The 22,416-nt window shown below is 39.9% G+C and overlaps 2 protein-coding genes across 7 annotated transcripts in view; one reads left to right on the top strand and one right to left on the bottom strand.

Moving 5' to 3' along the window:
* The window catches only part of LOC130920134 (scavenger receptor cysteine-rich type 1 protein M130-like), a 28,186-nt gene extending 5,845 nt beyond the window's left edge, over positions 1–22,341 (top strand). Inside the window, exons 2-9 of one of the 6 annotated variants that reach the window (XM_057843070.1) lie at positions 1,622–1,948; positions 2,030–2,076; positions 4,953–5,289; positions 5,519–5,821; positions 5,899–6,210; positions 7,895–8,197; positions 12,418–12,741; positions 12,830–22,339. In XM_057843070.1, coding sequence (XP_057699053.1) covers positions 1,622–1,948; positions 2,030–2,076; positions 4,953–5,289; positions 5,519–5,821; positions 5,899–6,210; positions 7,895–8,197; positions 12,418–12,741; positions 12,830–13,155 — 2,279 coding nt within the window. In that variant the 3' untranslated portion in view covers positions 13,156–22,339. Of the gene's footprint in view, positions 1–1,621; positions 1,949–2,029; positions 2,330–4,949; positions 5,290–5,518; positions 5,822–5,898; positions 6,211–7,894; positions 8,198–12,417; positions 12,742–12,829 lie in introns of those variants that run through there. The other 5 variants (XM_057843069.1, XM_057843068.1, XM_057843067.1 and 2 more) reach the window with 5 other exon arrangements.
* Positions 18,710–22,416, bottom strand: part of patl1 (PAT1 homolog 1, processing body mRNA decay factor) — a 46,178-nt gene continuing 42,471 nt past the window's right edge. The window contains exon 20 of the mRNA XM_057843073.1: positions 18,710–18,924. Within this exon, the coding sequence (XP_057699056.1) occupies positions 18,903–18,924 (22 nt within the window). The 3' untranslated portion in view covers positions 18,710–18,902. The remainder of the gene's footprint in view (positions 18,925–22,416) is intronic.

Genomic DNA, 22,416 nt, shown 5'->3' with positions numbered 1-22,416 from the left:
CATTCAAAAATGAGATAATTTGCCGGGTAACACGAAATGACATCTGTTATAAGCATTCCTTAATGCTCATGACAGTGTCATGTCATAATTATGATTGTCTAATGACAGTCTTATGGCGCTGCTGTCAAATAAAGCGTTACCAATTACCATAACCAGCAATTCATGAAACAACTGGAACAGTAACTGAAGAAATAATTAGCACAGAACATGAATTTTGATTGTTATTTACATCTGTAGTGCTGCAATGCATGCTCGGAGGCATGTTGGACAACAACGGTGTTGACAACAGGTAGCAGCAGAGGTTGACTGTCTCCCCCAAGCGAGCAGTGATAGCCAAATTAAGCTTCTTGAAGCAATGAAGCTTTGAAGCCAATTGGTTCAAAGCTTCACAGTGGTTCATTTGGTCTAATGACAGTCGTATGGTGCCGCTGTCAGATAAAAACTCACCGGTTAATATCTTTTGGTGTAAATATCCCATAATACAGTGAGGACGGCAGCGGCTTATAGTCCAGAGCGGCTTATCTATGAACAAATGCCGTTTTCATACCAAATTTGGTGGGTGGTGGCTTAGAGTTAGGTGTGCCTTATAGTATGAAAATTACAGTATTTATTCAGATTTAGCATTGGAAAGGGATACATGTAAAACATGATTTTTCCTTTTTTTTTCCCGAAGTATACCGACGTATAATTCTTTATAATAATAGCATATTTCTTTATTCTTTATACTTATTGCGTATTGAGAAGATTCATGGTCATTAGAACAGCACATGAGACAACACAATGAGTTGCCATAGTGACTACAGCCAATGTTTTAACAAGTTAAACGAGTCAGAGCCTTTGAAAGGTCTGGCAACTTCAAAGCAGCTCCCTTGTCACTCATCGTTAACTTTAACAAGCTGCAGCTGCCTGATGAGAAAGAAAAGCTTCAGGAAGGAGAGAGAGACTGTACGTGATCAGATGGGGCATCTCTATAAAATCCTTCATCGTTATTTTTTTTTTAATTGAAAAAAAATCTGCGATGGACTGAGGGTGGCGAAGGGAGAGTAGCGAAGGATCACTGTACACAAAGTCATGAAATTCTGAGTAGAAATGAAACATCACCTTTCCAAAGAGCATGAGTGCTCTCTAGTGGAGAAAACATTTCCTAACATGAAATTAAGATGATCATATCTCCGGTTTTCCGGTTGGGAGAGAGGATGAAATACGCGCTTTCGAGTAATGTTGACTCTACTGTCAAATAGTTTATTTTTTACGGCGCTTTTAAGATGCCACATGATTGAACAAGCCGGCGTGATCATAGGACTTCTGAGAAAAGAAAAAAAAAACCCATAAGACTTAAGACTACATGTTTGTGTGTGGTTATGTGACTGTATTGTTACGTCTGATTAGTATAATGGAGTCATGTGCTTATTGTCGCGACATTTCATTGGTCAAACTGGTAGAGCCACTGTGGGAAAAATAAAATCTAATACAGTATAAAGAATAAAGAGGAGAAATGTATGACTTAGCAGGGTAAGAGTAACGTTTCCTCTTCACAAATCTACTAAAGTATAAGTAAAAAGTATGACAAGTTGTAAATATAACGTGTTACTACTCATCTCTGATACTGATCCGTCTTTAGACCCTAATGATGCTCATCTGACGGGAGGATCGGGCCGCTGCACAGGCCAACTTGAATTAAAACATCAAGGAAAATGGAGAATCGCAAATATGAGACAGGAAACCAGCACCACAGTCGCATTTGCACAGGTGGCCTGCCGGCAGATAGATTGCGGCTCGTTTGTCTCCCTTCAACACAAAACCACAAATGATCCCCAGCCCTTTTGGGAGATCAATTTCTTTTGCCGTGGCTCCGAGTCTACCTTGATGGAGTGTGACAACATGAGAGGACGCAAAAGAGTCCAGGGAAGAAATTCAACGTGGAACATCCTGGAGGTGACCTGCTCAGGTAAGTAAGTCTTTAAGAATCAAGTTCTCACATTACTGCTTCAAATAATAACACAAAGTCACTTTCTGTGCATTGTTACAGATTCATTAAGGGTCGTGGATCATGACCTTTGCTCAGGCAATTTGGAGGTGAAGACGCTTAATGGCTGGGCTAGAGTGTGTGAGGAGGGCTTTGACTCGCAAGCTAAAAAGGTGGCGTGCAGGGAGCTCGGCTGTGGGCCTCCCTCAAGTGTTAGACTATTTAGAATATTTAGTGGAGAAAGCCAAACAAGTTTGCCTTCATCACAAAGGTTTCAGTGCAAAGGCAATGAGAGTCGCCTGCAGGATTGTGCTAGCACAGCCTATAAAGACTGTCGACCAGCTCCTGTACTTCAATGCGCAAGTACTTTGCACAAAATATTTGATTTTATGTTCATTTGCTTTGATAAATGTCAACAATTTTTTTTTTCTTAAAGCTAGCTTCCAGATAAATTTGTGTATCAGACGGTATGTACTAGGGCTGCAACTAATGATTACTCTATAATTGATTAATCGGACGATTAATTAAAGGATTAAATAATCTTATTAATATCACTTTTTTCAATTACCTTTACAATTTAACTTGAGGTTTTAGGCATGTTGTAAGTAAATATGAAGACAAAATGGATGAATATCAAAAATATTTCATTACAGCTTCTTGGCTTAACTGTAGTCTACAACTGTATTGTTTTAAGTACATAAATGTTTTTAATAAAGGTTCTGAGTGTATAAAACATAAAAATAATTTCTCAAAACACAAATAAGACTAAAGTCCGGTTCATTCAAATTAAAAAAAAAAAAAAAGTGCTGCTGATTGACATTTTTTTCCTTGTGGGCAAAGTGCCGATATAAATTGTGTCAATGAATCATTTCTTTATACAAACTGAACCACAAAATTGAATAAGAAGGAGGCAGACTGTCATGAGTCAGTTTTCTTTATGAAACAGTTGTTCATAAATACATTCCGAATCCAATTTCAAAGCCTACTCTCTTGTATAACAAATTAACAGTTTGAATGGGAGTTTGTTTTGAAAGGAGACTTAAAGCTGTTGTATGAATGGCTTTATGTGAATGGTTTCTTTATAAAAAGAAATGAGACAACTTTACTATCTAAGAATAATTCAAGTGCAAATATGCTTGTCCAAAACACAATACAAACGGACACTTAAGACACTGATTACTTGCATTATCGCTAACTAGCTTTGCGCTTTGTGCTAAGTACATAGAAATGTCTCATCAACAAAGAATACAAACAATACAATTGGCTTCATTTACTCACTTCTGACAGAGGCAAACTGGATCTAACAACACAAAAGACAATCTAACTTTCGACTCATAATATTATTGATTCTGCAACCCAACCTGAATGTAGCAGTGAACTTTCTCTCTCTTGCTTTGATCAATGGCGGTATGTGCAGCCTCTCATGACACACAAACAAGGACCCACACAGGACTAATCATAGCTGCCGGCAAAAATCAATTACAGTGATCCATCGTTTTTCTTGGTTAATGGGGACCAGAAGCCGCCGCAATAAGTGAAAAAACGCGTTTTTTTTAAACCATTTTTTTGGCTGTGTGTTTGTTTTAAATTAATTAAAACAAAATTAAATTAATTAAATAATTAAAACAAAACTAAATTAATTAATCGCAGTTCAAACCATCTATAGAATATGCCATATTTTTCTGTAAATTATTGTTGGAATGGAAAGATAAGACACAAGACGGATATATACATTCAACATACTGTACATAAGTACTGTATTTGTTTATTATAACAATAAATCAACAAGATGGCATTATTATTAACATTCTGTTAAAGCGATCCATGGATAGAAAGACTTGTAGTTCTTAAAAGACAAATGTTAGTACAAGTTATTGAAAATTTATATTAAAACCCCTCTTAATGTTTTCGTTTGAATAAAATTTGTAAAATTTTCAATCAAAAAATAAACTAGTAGCTCGCCATTGTTGATGTCAATAATAATTATGTTATTATTAATCAGTCGCACCCAAGCGCCAGCAGAGGGCGGCAAAACACCAAAAAACAAGAAACAAGTGGAAGTGACACTTTGCTGTCATTTTAATCTGTTTGAGCGGGGCATGTGCGTTAAATACGTTAAATATTTTAACGGATTAATTAAAATAATTAGTTAACGCCCATTAACGCGATAATTTTGACAGCCCTAATATATATTAATAAATGTTTTTTAAGGACTTCAAATGTAATGATTCTGATAAGTTCTAAACATTGTACTGTCCCCCCGAATTATTTTTAAACAAGAATAAAGTACTGTACTGTAGTAGAAAAATTCTTGGCTGTATTAAATGCTTCTGTTACCTCCCTTGGCTGTGACTCTTGGAGTGACAATGGTGGAAATTACAAACTGCTTAGGATCACTTTCAACTAGTGGCGTTTATGGCCGCGAACACTACATGCCCACCTGCCTCGAATATCGCCACACACACACGTTCATTCCAGTGGGCTTCCTTATCCCCCCGCCTGAGCAATGCACACACAGAGCCTGTCTGTTCCAAAGCAGCACTTCATTGAGTGAGTTTACTCAAACCTTCTCACTTACACACAATGAGTTGCCACAGCAACTGTTTAACAAGTTAGATGATGATTGACGCATGCGGCGTTTTTGAAGCCCTAGATTCTGGTTAGATCAAACACAAACATCTGTCAACATCGTTAATTTTTATAAGCAACTCCAGTGCACATGCACTGCCTGCTTGAGGAAAAAAAAGCAGGGAAGGCAGGGAGGGAGTGAGAGTGAGACTAAGTGATCGGCTCGGGACAGTGCATCTGTATTTTTTTTTTTTTTGTTTAATTGAAAAAAAATCGGCGATGATCTGAGGGCGCCAAGGATGAAGCGCGAAGTAGCGAGGGATCACTGCATTATATTCATTGACAACTAATTTATTAATCGATTTAAACAATTACTTGTTGCAGCCTTAGTATTTACTGTATTCATCTAATCCAGCAGGCTCAGCAAACAGTAAAACTTGGATCACTGTCTCAGAATTATTCTGTTTGGCCAGACCTTCAGGAATTCAGAGTGATGGGAGGACAAAGCAACTGTGATGGTACTGTCGAAGGGAAGGATTACGGAGAGTGGCGACCGCTGGGAGGGTATTACTGGGAAAAAGACCACTTTTCTGAGGTGTGCAAGCAGCTGGGCTGTGGTAGTCTCATCTCGACATCAAGACATTTGCTTCCCAAAAGACAACCTGTCTGGGTGCCAGATGGTTTCTGTGGAAATGGATTGTGTACTGAATGGCGGGCGAGTAGATCAGACCTGTTGATTACCGTAGCTTGTTCAGGTAAGTCATTGTTACAATTACAGAAACGACCTTAGAGTGATTCATGTAGGAAGTGATTGATTGATTGATTGATTGATTGATTGATTGATTGATTGATTGATTGATTGATTGATTGATTGATTGATTGATTGATTGATTGATTGATTGATTGATTGATTGATTGATTGATTGATTGGCTGGCTGGCTTTTGGACTACTTCATTGATTTACACTTCCTTTCTCCATGTCAGAAAGTGTGCGACTCGTGGATAGAAAAGACACGTGTTCGGGCAATCTGATGCTGAAGTCTGCTCATACATGGGAGTCTGTCTGTCACAAAGCCTTGAGTGCAGAAGATGCTTTAGTCGTATGTCGGGAACTGGGTTGTGGATTTCCCCGAGATTATCAAAGCAGGAAGCCTAGTGCACAAGATACACAACAGCGGAGTCCAGACTTTAAATGCAAAGGCACAGAGGAGGTACTCACGAAATGTCCCTCATTCACATTCAATGCCACAGAAGGACATTGTGGCAACTCAATCTTTTCCTGCATCGGTACAGTAAAGAGTCACACAAAGCGTTGAATGCTTTAGATATTACTTGAAATATACCTTTGCGTTATTCCTTCACAGATCGTCCATTAGGACCTCACATCTCCGTACATAGCATCCACGGTGAGAAAAAGAATGAACTTCTCAAGGGCCATCGCTTTGCCATCATCTGCAGACAACTTGGACCTTATGCAATACACTCCTTCCGCCTAAGAAAAGGAATATACACGAATCACCCCAGCGTGTGGACAGAAAAAGCAACTGATAATTCTGCTATCTTTTTGTTCCCTGCCTTAAATGATTCCCACAAGGGTGTCTACAACTGCGATTTCAACTTTGAGCTCAGTTCAAGAATATTCTCTGATACAAATTCATTACATCTCACAGTCAAAGGTAAAGAGCATTGCATTGTGTTTGATTATTGGAAGTGTACATATTTGTTTTGTTTTTTTTGTCATATCTGATCTTTTGTGTGACTGTCATCTTCCATAGCAGCCATTCAAGTGTCCCATCAGCGCATGAGCTCACAGTCCATCAAGCGCGAAGCCTAAAGTGACTCATGAGCGCAGAACGCTGAAAACAAATGTCGGTTGTAGGATTTTTCAAACGTCGCTGCCATCGTTGTTTAGCGTTTGGTTTGGTCAACAAGGCAAAACGGAGATTATCCTGAATGTGGCAGTAAAAACCTTTTTGCTTGACACTTTTGAGATGAACCAGTAAAGTTTGTAACAATTCACATTTAATCATACTGTGTGCAAGGAGCAGAGCTCCTAAAGGGACATCGACAGAAATAAAATACATTTAAACCATCTGGTGCGCACCAGAAACTCTGTGGTGCGCACTTATAGACCACAAACTGCAGGTGCGCATCAGACACCAGCAATTTTGGCATGTTAAAAATTATAATTCAGGATTTAGTGGCGCTTTACTTCAATCTTAGACTAAAATATGAAGATATTACTGTATTACTGTATTGGCTCGAATTAAGACAGTGTTTTTTGCATTGAAATAACACTGAAAAAGAGGGGGTCGTCTTACATTCGTGGTCTAGACATTATACCCATTCATGACACTAGATGGCGCCAGATACCATTGAAGCGATGTTCTGTCATGACAAATCTCAGCTACTCTCCCCATTCACGACACTAGATGGTGCCAGATATCATTGAAGCGATTTTCTGTCATGACAGATCTCGGCTACTCTTTTTAGTTTAACCAGTTTGCATTATTTTAGTGCAATGTTTTTCCTTATTCAGATTTGTTTCAAGACTACAGTTACAGTTAGACTTCACTTTGATGGTTAATGCAGTTATTGCAATTTTGTTGTTTTATCACAATAGATTGGTTTATTTACATTTCAAAAACCAGAAGCCATTCATTTACGAATGTGATTGCACATTAGTTTACATATTTAAATGTTCAGATATTAAGATTTGAATGAGGCAAAATAACATGCTTTTTCTCTCAAGTATATTGTTATAATCATTTGTTTCGGATGTACTGTAATTATTTTCTATATACAAATTAATTTGGTGTTCAAAAAGTCTTTTTTCAAATTTGAGTCTTGAAAAAGAAGGGGGTCGTCTTATAATCAGGGCTGTCTTATATTCGGGCCAATACGGTACTTGCACATCGTCACCATTACAGTGTATGAAAAAGTATCTGAACCTTTTGGAATTTCTCACATTTCTGCATAAAATCACCTTCAAATGTGATCTGATCTTTGTCAAAATCACACAGATGTAAAAACAGTGTCTTCTTTAACTAAAACCACCCAACCATAGGTTTTCATATTTTAATAGGGATAGCATTCTATGCCTAGAGACTTAAAGAGCAATTAAAACCAATTTTTACCAAACAATTTAAGTCAGTTGTATACTGTAACTTTAGAATGTACGGAGACTAATCTTGTACTAACAGTTTGGTGATCTGCACCCCAAATTTACTCACCCGTACATCCAGTGTAATAATTTATAGGCCGATCCCAAGTTTAATAAGACACTGAAGTTGGCTTCACCCTCACGGGCAAATCTTGCCTACTTTTCAACCAATGATTTCCTTTCATTTTCATTTTTAGAACTGAATGATTTGAGGCTAAGGGATGGAGGCAGCCAGTGCGCTGGTAGGCTGGAAGTGAAACACGACCAAGAGTGGAGACCAGTCAGTTACCAAAACAACTGGAGTCTGAGGGAAGCTGCCGTTGTATGCCAACAGCTCCGGTGCAGTTCCGTCGTTTCAACCAGAAAAATGGACACATCGACAGAGCCTGTGCCTGTGTGGCGTTTTTATTCTGATTGTGAAGGGTCCGAGTCGGCACTAATGGATTGTGGGACCGTAAAGATGACTTATTCATCCTCTATTATTGAAGTAGTTTGCGCAGGTAAGAGCATTAGTTTCAACAGGACGGTGTTGGGGATAATCATAGCAAATTATGGCTTTTCACTAAATCCAAATCTCCGATTCAAGTTTTACAGTTTTTCACGATTGTTAACACACTTTTCTCAATACAATAACAACTTTCTCAATATTGCACACACAAAACTGAAAACTGCACACATAAAATGCTAAACCGGACACTCCTTTTGCAAGAAGACTCTTGCCATCATATCTCTACACTGAGTTTACTCGTGTTGTCATTTGCAACACACAGTTGTATTTCCAATGATACACATACCATTCATTGAGTATACACAGCCAAGCTTTTGCTGCACACTACCAAGCATATCTTCATTTATTTTGCTTGCAATGAAAAAACACAAAATAGTCTGAGAAAAGAATTAAATCATTATCATTTTACACAAAACACAAAAAACGGGCCAGACAAAAGTATTGGCACCCTCAGCCTAATACTTGGTAGCACAACCTTGACACAAAATAACTGCGAACAACCACTACCGGTATCCATCAGTGGATTTCTTACAATGCTCTGCTGGAATTTTAGACCTTTCTTCTTCGGCCAACTGCTCCAGGTCTCTGAGATTTGAAGAGTGCCTTCTACAAACTGCCATTTTCAGATCTCTCCACCGGTGTTCTATGGGATTCAGAACTGGACTCATTGCTGGTCACTTTAGAAGTCTCCAGTGCTTTCTCTCAAACCATTTTCCAGTGCTTTTTGAAGTGTGTTTTGGGTCATTGTCCTGCTGGAAGACCCATGACCTCTGAGGGAGACCCAGCTTTGTCACACTGTGCCCTACATTAAGCTGAAAAATTTGTCGGTAGTCTTCAGACTACCTATACATGCTATGCACACGGTCAAGCAGTCCAGTGCCAGAGGCAGCAAAGCAACCCCAAAACATCAGGGAACCTCCGCCATGTTTGACTGTGGGGACCGTGTTCTTTTCTTTGAAGGCCTTGTTTTTTTTCCTGTAAACTCTATGTTGATGCATTTTCCCAAAAAAGCTCTACTTTTGTCTCATCTGACAAGAGAACATTCTTCCGAAACATTTTTGGCTTTCTCAGGTAAGTTTTGGCAAACTCCAGCTTGGCGTTTTTATGTCTCTGGGTCAGAAGTGGAGTCTTCTGGGTCCCTTTTCTTTTAGATGCCGACGGATAGTACGGGTTGACACTGTTGCACCCTCGGACTGCAAGACAGCTTGAACTTGTTTGGATGTTAGTCGAGGTTCTTTATCCATCATCCGCACAATCTTTCATTGTAATCTCTCATAAATTTTTCTTTTCTGTCCACATCCAGGGAGGTTATCCACAGTGCCATGCGCTTTACACTTATTGATAACACTGTGCACGGTAGACACAGGAACATTCAGGTCTTTGAAGATGGACCCCTAGCCATAAGATTGCCCAGGCTTCCTCACAATTTTGCTTCTTAAGTCCTCTGACAATTCTTTGGTCTTCTTTCTTTTATTAATGCTCAATGTGGTACACACAGGACAGAGGTTGAGCCAACTTTAATCCATTTTAACTGGCTGCAAGTGTTATTTAGTTATTGCCACCACCTGTTATGTGCCACAAGTAAGTAACAGGTAATCATTATTACACAAATTAGACAAGCATTACATGATTTTTCAAAGGTTGCCAATACAGTGGTACCTCTACTTACGATCGCTTCGACACACGAACTTTTCGACATCCGACGTAAAATTTGACTCGCCATTTGTTTCTACATCCGACGAAATGCTCGAAATACGACGACAATGGCAGCACCGCAGACGAATGCATGGCGGATTTTCTTGTGTGACAAATCAACACAGGTTTCAGAAGAGGTTGGTACAGGTGGTGAAACAAGGAAAAAGTTGATGCTTACCTTCTAAATGAAGAGGCAAATGACAGAAAAATATGAGCGTGGGGTGGGCATCCGTGAAATGGCTCAACAATACATCTCCACGGTCCTCCTCCGACCATCGTTCGCCAGTCTTTATAAGTTAAGCTGACAATTCTTATTGTGGTAACATCTCCAAAGAAATCGCCAGCTTCGCCACGTTTTCATCATTTCTTTCACAACTTATTCAACACAAAACGCCTGCTGTCTGCCGCAATTGACGGTGTTCTCAAGAGAACATTCAAAGTGAAAGTGAAACTCAAGCTCACCGGTCCGTCTTTGGCACGTCAGCCCCGCGGTGCGTTCAGGTACACAAAAAACGTCCGCCTTATTAGAACCCGATTCGTTACACTATTACAGGAATTATTATTATTCTTTTTATTATATTATTCCAATTTTGATTTATAATTTATTTGTTTTGCTACGTGTAATTGCCATTTGTAATAGCACCAGCAGTATTTTTTAAGGATTTAGTGCAGGTTTTTGGGCTGTGGAACGAATTAATGGAATTATAATGTATTCCTATGGGAAAATCCTGCTCGACATACGACCATTTCGACTTACAAACAAGGTCCTGGAACGGATTAACTTCGTATGTTGAGGTACCACTGTACTTTGGTCTGGCCCATTTTTGGAGTTTTGTGCAAAATGATAATGATTTTTTTTTTCTTACATTCTCTTTTGTGTTTTTTCATTGCAAGCAAAATAAATGAAGATATTACTACCAAAGCATTTGTAATAGACCCCACTCACCAACGTCACACAATGACGTGTCGCTGTATCCGGCCGCCATATTGTCCGTCATTGTTTATCCATATTCTCAATTGTTTCAATTTGTCGTGCAATTCATAGTGCAATTCATGTAAGCCCCGGTGCTTTCAGACGCTGTAAACTCATTGGATGCGTTGCATAAAAGGCATTTTGTGGAAAAGCTTCAGTCTATCCATTCGCCAGATCCATGTTTGATGCCTAAATCGATATTTTTCGACCCGCTGTCTTCGCCGTCTCTGCCTGACATCTTCTACCCTGATATCTACAACTATCTTGTCCACAGAAACTCAGCCTATTCTCACGAAACTTTGAAAACCTTTGAAACCCTTCTCTCCGTCCATCTTCTCAGTTACTGCAACGAACCGCCACACACGCCTTCACCATTTTGATTATTAATTTTAACGAGCAGAAAAAGACGCCATAATAGGAGGAATTTACGTAGCGGTAATGCGTAAACACGACGAGCTGACGGACAATATGGCGCGGAGGCGTGGTTGTGACGTAATGTAAGTGGGGTCTATAGCAACCTTTCTGGGAGAAATTGAGCATTAGCTGACAGAATTGCAGGGGTGCCGATACCTTTGACCAGCAGTATGTATATATGAAAAGGCATTCTCTCGTTGGGTCCTTGGGCCAGACCCGTACCACTGCCACCTAACAAACTCCGTTTAAGCACATGGCATATATTGAAACTATATGAAGTATATAAAGAAAGCATAATAGGGGTATGTCTTTAAAACTGTAATATAGTCAAAACTTCAAAACGTATATGAAACATCAATGGAAAATATAATTTGCCGTATATTTTCCTTTTATACCACATAATTTTTATTTGTTTCATACTAAATCCTTTACCTCATGAGAAAATCATAGTATATGACTTATAAAGATTTATTACTGGAATTGATGTCAATTCTTATGTTTTTTTGTTTCAATTTCTTTTCCATATTGGCTGTTTTCGGTCCTCCTCCTGCTCCAATCTGCCTTCCTCCTGCTGTTCCAATCTGTCCTTCCCCCTGCTCCTCTCACTCTTACACTTCTCTGGTTGCTCCCTTCAAGGCTCTCCATTGTTCACCAAACACAGAGGAGGAGGTGCAAGGCACTTACTAGCATATGCTGCAGTCCTGATTGCTATTTGCTCACTAGACTTGAACGTGTTGAGTTTTGAACACTTGAGTGTTGTAGGTTGATACCACTGACATGTTACATGAGACGTGTGTGTAACAACAGAACATTGTGTGTAGTGTTTTGACAACAGGTTATTGTGCATTTGACTGCAGTGTGTTGTAGGTTGAAAGTTTGAGCTTGAGAGGTGTGTGCAAAAATTGTACATTGTGTGTAGTGTTTAGACAACAACGTGGTGTGCAATTGGCTACAGAGTGTAAAGAAGGGAAGTCAGAATCTAAGGGAGCGTGAAGTACTGACAATTCAGGTTGAACAAATGGTACGTGAAGTTAAGGTTGTGCAAATTGTGCCAACGTTTAGATGTTTGCGTGTTAACAATCAAGAAAAACTAATCATCTCTAGTTTTTAAAAACTCAATCTATTTGCAGGTGTCCTACCTCGACCAAATATAACTTTCTTCTCTGGCTACACTGAAGAGAAGCAGCAGGAGACGGTGAATATCCTCAAGGGCTACAGCTTCTTCATTAAGTGCTCCGTGGAGCCACACTACCCTCATGGTCACTTTAGTCTAAACTTCAGTGGCCTCTACCAGACTTTCAGTCAAAGTCAGCCAGCAGTCAACCACTCTGCTCGCTTCGTATTTCATACAGCACAATTGGTGCATACTGGAAACTTCACCTGTGTGTACCACAACTTTGTTTTCAGTCAGAACTTCACCTCCGTGAGCGATAGTTGCTCTGTCACCGTCGAAGGTAAGATTGTAGGGCCACATTTTTCGTCACTCAATGAAAGCATACGGCCCTTATGACAAACTGACCCTGAATTTTTTCTGCTTTGTAGATGAGTTGGACTTGATATTGGATGATGGCGTAAACACAGACAATAACAGCATCTCCTGTTCTGGAAAGCTCTTTGTGCGGCACGAGAAGGAGTTGCGGATGCTAAGCTCAGAGTCGCCATTGTGGGATTTGAAGCATGCTTCTGTGGTGTGTCGACAGCTAGGATGTGGCGCTGCAGTCTCAACCAATGCCACCTCTCTTCTCAACAAACAAGCTGTGTGGCGTCTCTTTTCAGACTGCGATGGAGCGGAGTCTGCCCTGTTGGACTGTAGCACTGTTGCTCCATGGTTTTCTTCCTCAGTTCTTGTAGTAACATGTGCAGGTTAGTCTGGCCGTTATTGTCAGTAAACCTATCAGCGCACCTCAGAGCTCATAATTAAAAGATGTAACTGCTAGCAAACCTTGTAGAATTATGATTCCATTCAAAATTGCCTCGTTTTTGCAGCTCCTGAAATATGATGTGGCATTATCTAACTTTTGTCATGTCTTTACAGGTAAAATAGAGTTAAAAAGGAAGTTCAGAATTTTTGACATCTGGCCTAATCTTCGCGTTAGCGAGGGTTTAATTTGTTGTTGGAGTTTCAACAAATTCTGTGTATTTTGTTAGTTAATTGTTAGTTGGGTTAGTTGTTAGTCAATTGGGTTGACTTAGCATGCCAATAAAAAACAACATCCACACATGAAAATCATCAATGACCCATGTAATCAATAATGTTGGCTATGTTTTTAGGATAAACATACCTGTCAACCCGAGACCGTTGACAATCTTACAAATAGTAAACGTATGCCCTTACAAATTGATGACTAATCTTACGTTAACAAGGTTCCCAGGGCTTTTGGAAGTGAAAACAGCCCCACAGCATCACTGACCCACCCCCATACTTCACAGTGGGTATGAGGTTCTGTCTACACGCCAACAAGCTGTTTGGGAGGCATGCACGGAGAAAACCTTTCCTTACTCACAATCATAAACGCAAACGTCTGGAGTTCGCCAAGCGGTATTGGGGCTTCAACTGGGACTGTGTGCTTTGGTCAGATGAGACCAAGATTGAGCTTTTTGGCAACAAACACTGTGGGTCTGGCGTGCCACGAAAGATGTGCATGCTGAAAAGCACCTCATACCCACTGTGAAGTATGGGGGTGGGTCAGTGATGCTGTGTGGATGTTTCGCTTCCAAAGGCCCTGAGAACCTTGTTAGGGTGCATGGCATCATGAATGCTTTGAAATACCAGGACATTTTAAATCAAAATCTGTTGCCCTCTGCCCGAAAGCTGAAGATGGGTCGTCACTGGGTCTTTCAGCAAGACAATGACCCTAAACATACGGCCAAATCTACACAGAAATGGTTCACCAGACACAAAATCAAGCTCCTCCCATGGCCATCTCAATCCCCAGACCTCCACCCCATTGAAAACCTGTGGGGTGAGCTGAAGAGGAGAGTACAGAGGAGAGGACCCAGGTCTCTGGATGATTTAGAGAGATTCTGCAAAGCGGAATGACTGAAGATCCCTCTTTCTGTCTTTTCCCATCTTGTGAAACATTATAGGAGAATATTAGGTGCTGTTTTGTTGGCAAAAGGGGGTTGTACAAAGTATTAACACCAGGGGTGCTAATATTTGTGACACACATTATTTGATGTCAAATAATTATTTCTTTATGTGGGATTTTTCCCCCACTGAATAAATGCTCTTGTATTGAAGGTTGGATTTTTTTTTTTCCATTAAGGTCCCATATTATTTAGAAAAAATATATATATTAGAAGCTAAAAAACTAGGGCTGTCAAAATTATCGCGTTAACGGGCGGTAATTAATTTTTAAAATTAATCACGTTAAAATATTTGACGCAATTAACACACATGCCCTGCTCAGATTAAAATGACAGCAGTGTAATGTCCACTTGTTACTTGTTTTTTGTTGTTTGGCGCCCTCTGCTGGCACTTGGGTCCAAATGTTTTTATGGGTTTGGGGAGTGAGCATGGTGTAATGACATCAACAATGGCGAGTTACTAGTTTATTTTTTTGATTGAAATTTTTACAAATTTTAATAAAACGAAAACATTAAGAGGGGTTTTAATATAAAATTTCTATAACTTGTACTAACATTTATCTTTTAAGATTTACAAGTTTTTCTATCCATGGATCGCTTTAAGAAAATGTTAATAATGTTAATGCCATCTTGTTGATTTATTGCAGGGGTCGGCAACCTATGACACGCGTGTCAGCACTGGCACGCGAAGGGTTAACCAGTGACACGCGAGCGCATGGCAAAATAATATATATATATATTTTTTTTTAACCTGAAATTAAGACATTTTTAGTTGCACACCCTGTTATTTAGGGCTTTACAGGAGCGTCCCTCCCGACCCCTCTGCCTATACCGTTATTTGCGAACAATTATGGATTTTGAGCACACTTCCAGCTCTTCAATTTCTCGATTCCTGTGCTCGTCGTTTTTTTTTTTTCCTCTGCGCGCTCAATTCTGCGCGCTCAATTCAGCACCCGCTACTAACGAGTCACGAAGCCAACCAGTCAGAGAGCTGGTGGAAGTACACAGTGTTACCAATCTGCACTTTTTGGTACTGTTACTCCAAGCCCCAGTGTGGAGGCCGGCGGGCCAGTAAGCGAGTAGACAGCCGGCGAATCGCCGGCGTCTGCGCCGGGAGCCCCGTCGCTTTAACTTTGAATTGAGATCCCGATGTCACACCCTCGCCCCGGCGCGTAGGCCGGTCGCTTAAGATACGAGGCTGTACACCCCTGTCCCGGCGCATCGCAACACTCCGGTTGGACCCCGATTGCCAGCCGTCAGGTCAGGGCAGCGGGTGAAGCGATGCTTGCACTGTAGTATGGAGTGGACCGGCGATTAACGTGGCTCGTTGCCGTCGATTCGTCCGGTGCTTACTTCGGAGAGGTGGCAATGTGTATAAAAACACTGTGACGCGTTGGATGGCGTTTTACTGGAGACTTTTAACAAAAACCAGCGGGGGACACAGCCTCTTCTCTCCTTTTCACGGCGCTCTCCGCTCTCTCTCAGCACCTTCCTTCGCTCCCTCTCTTTTTCTCGCCCAGACGCCCAATTCTTCTTCTACGCTTAACTAGCAAGCCGATCATATTGTAGGGGACAGCGGCCCCTTGGGGATACCGGTAACAACTGGTTGCCTGGTTACTTCTGGTAGCTCTTTTTGTGCATTATGCCTCGAGAGAGTTGTGTGTCGCACAACAAGTGTCAAACGCCACTATGAGACAAAACATGAAAATTCATAGAAAGCAGGGCCAAGGAACACATTAAAGTAGGTATCTTTTATATTTGTAATATAAAATCTAAAATTGTGCATATAATTCACTGTTTAAGTTGCTAGTGAACAAGACAAATTGTAAGAGTCGGCTGTTCTGACTTTGAAGGCTCTCTGTACTGTGAGAGACCTGCACTGAGAATCACACCTGTTCCCCTTTGCGTGCTGGGGTGTGTGTGTGTGATATGTTTGCATAAAATGGTGCAGCTGTACAGCTGTTATTACTGTTGCACTTATTTTCAAGTTTTGATATTTTCGACAATATGCATTAGTTTTTAGTTAATTGATGAAGACGAATGGTAGTTATACAAATTAGATGTATGTCCATGTTTTTTTTGTTTGGAGTAAAATTCCAGCTCTGCTGAATATAAAAATTCGGTTGCGCGTCATAAATCTTGGGGTGGCACACTGATTGACAAGAAAATTTGAAAGTGGCACTCCACACCAAAAAGGTTGCTGACCCGATTTATTGTTATAAACAAATACAGTACTTAAGTACCGTATGTTGAATGTATATATCCGTCTTGTGTCTTATCTTTTCATTCCAACAATAATTTACAGAAAAATATGGCATATTTGAAAGATGGTTTGAATTGCGATTAATTACGATTAATTTTTAAGCTGTAATTAACTCGATTAAAAATTTTAATCGTTTGACAGCCCTATAAAAAACATAATTATCATAAATCCAATAATTATGGAGGGCACTGTATATTTTTTAAACCACTGTAGCTCTTCAGGCATAGAGGTATTGACAGGATATGCCAGTTGTAGTCAACACGGGTGGCAGGTTGTCGGCTATATTGGATTCAGAGGATATTTACTTGCTGTTACACCAACTGACCACTGAATTGACCTCAAATGAGTATGGCAGCAGAGGGCACTCTTGAGGTTGTTATGCAGTTAAACCTTAGATACCAATGCGTTCAAGAGACGTTTCAGTAGCTGTTTATGTTGTAACCACGATGCACCAGAGGGTTAAGCCAAAGAAATATCAAAATAATAACTGAATTACGACGTGTGAAAAAAAAATTACAGAAATGAAGCATCATTCTTCCAAAGAGGATGAGGGCCCTCTAGTGGAGTTGAATAATGATTATATCCTTTATAGTTACTATTATGAAATTAAAAGGATCATATCTAGAGGTGTGCAAAATTTCCGTTTCTTAGATTATTCGTCATTTGGCCGTGGAAGATTCGAGAACGATTCACAAACATCCAAATTCCGATTACTGAAATATGCCAAGTAAAGCGGAAGTACAACACACTCAGCGCGCCGCGCGGTCTTTGGAACGGAGCGAGAGTAGCTAAATATCATGCTTGTCATTAATGCTCAACTCACGGCTCTAGCTCAACTCATGCCACGAGATAAAAAAACACAACATACCTGACTGCTGCCGAAAAGCTGCTACAAAGTACATCCACATAATGTTATGGTAGATATCATTTATATAGGACTAGATGCAATATAGATTCGGTAGCGTTAGCAGCACAAATACAAAAAGCTAGATACGGTCGTTAGTAAACGGCCGCCATCTTAAAGCAGTACACTTCCCTGCAAGGCTGTTGTAACGACCTTCAAAGCGAACCTAATTAACTTTTTATCTAAAATACAGCTAAATCGGTAAAATATTGACTTGAATCTATCTTTAAAATAGTTTTAAAACTTTCACATGTTGAAAGTAGACAAAAGGGAAATTATGGAATAACGGGAGCAATTTTAACAACTTTAACTGTTGATTCACAACATTAAATTAATTCAATGTAGTTTAAAGCTGCTGATACAGAATGGTGACTGGGGCTTTTTATTTAGCCTACTGTTATTTTTGTATATTTGTTTACTGTTATATGTTAACATGATACTGAAATAGTAGTTTGGTTTAGCCTGAGAGTATTTTTGAACAATTTTGGAACTAATCTACAAAACATTAAAAAAAAAAAAAAAAAAAAAAATTTTAAAAAGGAGGGGGGTGTATCAATAATCGTTTAATAATCGAATCGGAGCCTCTGAATCGTAATCGAATCGTTAGGTGTCCAAAGATTCCCAGCTCTAATCGTATCTCCGGTTTTCCGTGCTCAATCGGTGCCAAATAAAAACTGGGAGAGAGATTAAAATCTGCGCTTTAAAGTCATGCTGATGTCAAATACTTTACAGTGCTTTAAAGAGAGCACGTGATTGAACAGATTGGCGTGATCATAAAACGGCAAGCTTGAGTCTGATTGTTATAATGGAATCATGAGATTATTGTTGCAACGTCTCATTGGTGAAACTAGTAGAGCCACTGTCAGCATCTCTGGCAAAAAAGCAGAAATAGATAAAAATGTAACGACTCTAGTGTAGCCCAACGTCGCGGAGTAAGAATAGCGTTTCTTTTTCACAAAACTACACAAGTAAAAAGTATGGTTTAATAAACTACTCTTAGACGAACATTTTTCTCACAAAGTTACTTAAGTAAATGTAATGCATTACTACCCACTTCTGCTATCCACTCCTAATTATTGCTTACTACATACTATTGGTTTCATTGCACCAAAAGAACTGGACAAGACAACTATGTACTTTTTATATAATAGAAATAATTTTTAATTTTAACGTTCAACATAAGCATAACTGTAAACAATATTTTAGATTAGAAAAGCATATTTCAATACAATTTAAACACAACTCATGTTATCAGACACACAAAGGATTAAAATGACTCAATTATATCATACACACATACACGCACACACGCACACTCTTCATCAAGTGTGGGCTGGATTGGATTGAAGCCACAGAAACTTCTACCTGGACGAGTCAGAGATCCTGCGAAGGACAGTATATATTGTTTTAGAAACTGAATGAATGCAGCCCTGAAACAAACACGATTCAAAATAGTGATGCTACTGGGGCTGAGAAATTTTAAGAACTTCACCCTTCTGCACCTCTGTTAAAGTTGACCCCCAATCAGACACAAATGTATTAAAAAAAAAAAAAAATTACCATTCGTTTGTGCTGAAAAAATGTCATTTGTGCTGCTATCGTTTTTGAGATATTAACAATTCTTTTTTACACTGCTGGCCAAAAGTATTGGCACATCAGATAAAATTCAATTTCTCCCAGAAAATGATTGCAATTACAAATGTTTTGGTAGTAACATCTTCATTTATTTTGCTTGCAATCAAAAAACACAAAAGGGAATGGAAAAAAACAAAAACAAATAAATCATTATCATTTTACACAAAGCTCCAAAAATGGGCCGGACAAACCCTTTGAAAAATCATATGATGCTTCTCTAATTTGTGTAATTAACAGCAACTGTTACTTACCCGTGGCACATAACAGGTGGTGGCAATAATTAATTACACTTGCAGCCAGTTAAAAAGGATTAAAGTTGACTCAACGTCTGTCCTGTGTCTTTGTGTGCACATTGAGCAAGGAGAAAAGAAAGAAAACCAAAGAACTGTCAGAAGACTTGAGAAGCAAAATTGTGAGGAAACATGGGCAATCTCAAGGCTACAGGTCCATCTCCAAAGACCTGAATCTTCCTGTGTCTACCGTGCGCAGTGTCGTCAATAAGTTTAAAGCCCATGGCACTGTGGCTAACCTCCCTAGATGTGGACGGAAAAGAAAAATTGACGAAAGATTTCAACAAAAGATTGTGCGGATGGTGGATAAAGAACCTCGACAAACATCCAAGCAAGTTCAAGCTGTCCTGCAGTCCGAGGGTACAACAGTGTCAACCCGTACTATCCGTCGGCATCTGAATGAAAAGGGACTCTATGGTAGGATACCAAGGAAGACCCCACTCCTGACCCAGAGACATAAAAAAGCCAGGCTGGAGTTTTCCAAAACATACCAAAGAAAGCTTAAAACGTTTTGAAAGAATGTTCTCTGGTCAGAAGAGCAAGAACAAAAGTTGAGCTTTTTGGGAAAAGGCATCGACAGAGTTTACAGGAAAAAAACGAGGCCTTCAAAGACAAGAGCACGCTCCCCACAGTCAAACATGGCTGAGGTTTCCTGATGTTTTGGGGTTGCTTTGCTACCTCTGGCACTAGACTGCTTGACCGTGTGCATGGCATTATGAAATCTGAAGACTACCAACAAATTTTGCAGCATAATGTAGGCCCCAATGTGAAAAAGCTGAGTCTCCCTCAGAGGTCATGTGTCTTCCAGTAGGACAGTGACCCAAACTACACTTCAAAAAGCACTAGAAAATGGTTTGAGAGAAAGCACTGGGACTTCTAAAGTGGCCAGAAATGAGTCCAGACCTGAATCCCATAGAACACCTGCGGAGAGATTTGAAAATGGCAGGTTGAAGAAGGCACCCTTAGAACCTCAGAGACCTGGAGCAGTTGGCCATACAAGAATGGTCTAAAATTCCAGCAGAGCATTGTAAGAAACTCAGTGATGGATACTGGAAATGGTTGTTCGCAGTTATTTCGTCTAAAGGTTGTGCTACCAAGTATTAGGCTGAGGGTGCCAATACTATTGTCCGGCCCATTTTTGGAGTTTTGTGTAAAATGATAATGATTTTTTTTCATACTCTTTTGTGTTTTTCTCATTGCAAGCAAAATAAATGAAGATATTACTACCAAAGCATTTGTAATTGTAATCATTTTCTGGGAGAAATTGAACATTATCTGACAGAATAGTAGGGGTGCCAATACTTTTGGCCAGCAGTGTAGGTCAATCTGATGTCCCCCAGCTCCCAATTTAGATGAAAAAGGCTAATAATGGTGTCAATCAATGTGCTGCTATTGTTTTTAAAATATTAATTTCAAGTGATGACGTCACGCAGCCCCCCACTTACAGTGGGGCAAATAAGTATTTAGTCAACCACTAATTGTGCACGTTCTTGTAATTGTCAACATGGGTAAACCTCAACCATGAGAGACAGATGTGGGGGGGGGGAAAAAAAATCACATTGTTTGATTTTTAAAGAATTTATTTGCAAATCATGGGGGAAAATAAGTATTTGGTCAATACCAAAAGTTCATCTAAATACTTTGTTATGCACCCTATGTTGGCAATAACGGAGGCCAAACATTTTCTGTAACTCTTCACAAGCTTTGCACACACTGTTGCTGGTATTTTGGCCCATTCCTCCATGCAGATCTCTAGAGCAGTGATGTTTTGGGGCTGTCGTTGGGCAACATGGAGTTTCAACTCCCTCCACAGATTTTCTATTGGGTTGAGATCTGGAGACTGGCTAGGCCACTCCAGGACCTTGAAATGCTTCTTACGAAGCAACTCCTTTGTTGCCCTGGCTGTGTGTTTGGGATCATTGTCATGCTGAAAGACCCAGCCACGTCTCGTCTTCAAAAACCCTTGCTGATGGAAGGAGATTTTCATTCAAAATCGCTCAATACATGGCCTTTGGCCCCATTCATTCTTTCCTATACGTTTAGGTTCACTAGGTCCCCCCATGTGGTTTTGGGATTTTTGCTCACCGTTCTTGTTATCATTTTGAAGCCACGGGGTGAGATCTTGCATGGAGCCCCAGCTCGAGGGAGATTATCAGTGGTCTTGTATAGCTTCCATTTTCGAATAATTGCTCCCAGAGTTGATTTCTTTACACCAAGCGTTTTACCTATTGCAGATTCAGTCTCCCCAGGCTGGTGCAGGTCTACAATTTTGTCTCTGGTGTCTTTCGAACCCTCTTTGTTCTTGGCCATAGTGGAGTTTGGTGTGTGTGACTGACTGAGGTTGTCCACAGGTGTCTTTTATACCGATAATGAGTTAAAACAGGTGCCATTAATACAGGTAACGAGTGGAGCCTCGTTAGACCTCTTTGACAGCCAGAAATCTTGCTTGCTTTTACCTACAAACAAGCAAGATACCAAATACTTATTTTCCACTCTAATTTGGAAATAAATTCTTTAAAAATCAAACAATGTGATTTTCTGTTTTTTTTTTCCCACATTCTGTCTCTCATGATTGAGGTTTACCCATGTTGACAATTACAGGCCTCTCTAATCTTTTCAAGTCGGAGAACTTGCACAATTGGTGGTTAACTAAATACTTATTTGCCCCACTGTATTGCAAGATGGACCCGAAATGGTGCCATTCGTTTATGCTACGTTTCTGCTGTTAAATTTTTTGTTTGTGCTGCTATCGTTTTATAACTACTGATTAATTTCGAGTGATGACGCAAATCACAGCACCTCCGTCGCGGCTGATGAAGCGTACCAACTCTCTCACTAACAGAGGGGTGTCCCAACAACTAGGGCAAGGGTGTCCCAACAACTAGGGCAAACGTAAGGCACCCCGTCGGGTCCATTTTGCAGTAAATGGGAGGCTGCGAGTCAAGTCATC

Source organism: Corythoichthys intestinalis, chromosome 8, assembly GCF_030265065.1.
Source record: "Corythoichthys intestinalis isolate RoL2023-P3 chromosome 8, ASM3026506v1, whole genome shotgun sequence".
Taxonomy (NCBI): domain Eukaryota; kingdom Metazoa; phylum Chordata; class Actinopteri; order Syngnathiformes; family Syngnathidae; genus Corythoichthys; species Corythoichthys intestinalis.
Note: the sequence above shows the minus strand (reverse complement) of the source record. Positions and strands in the feature narration are given on the sequence as shown.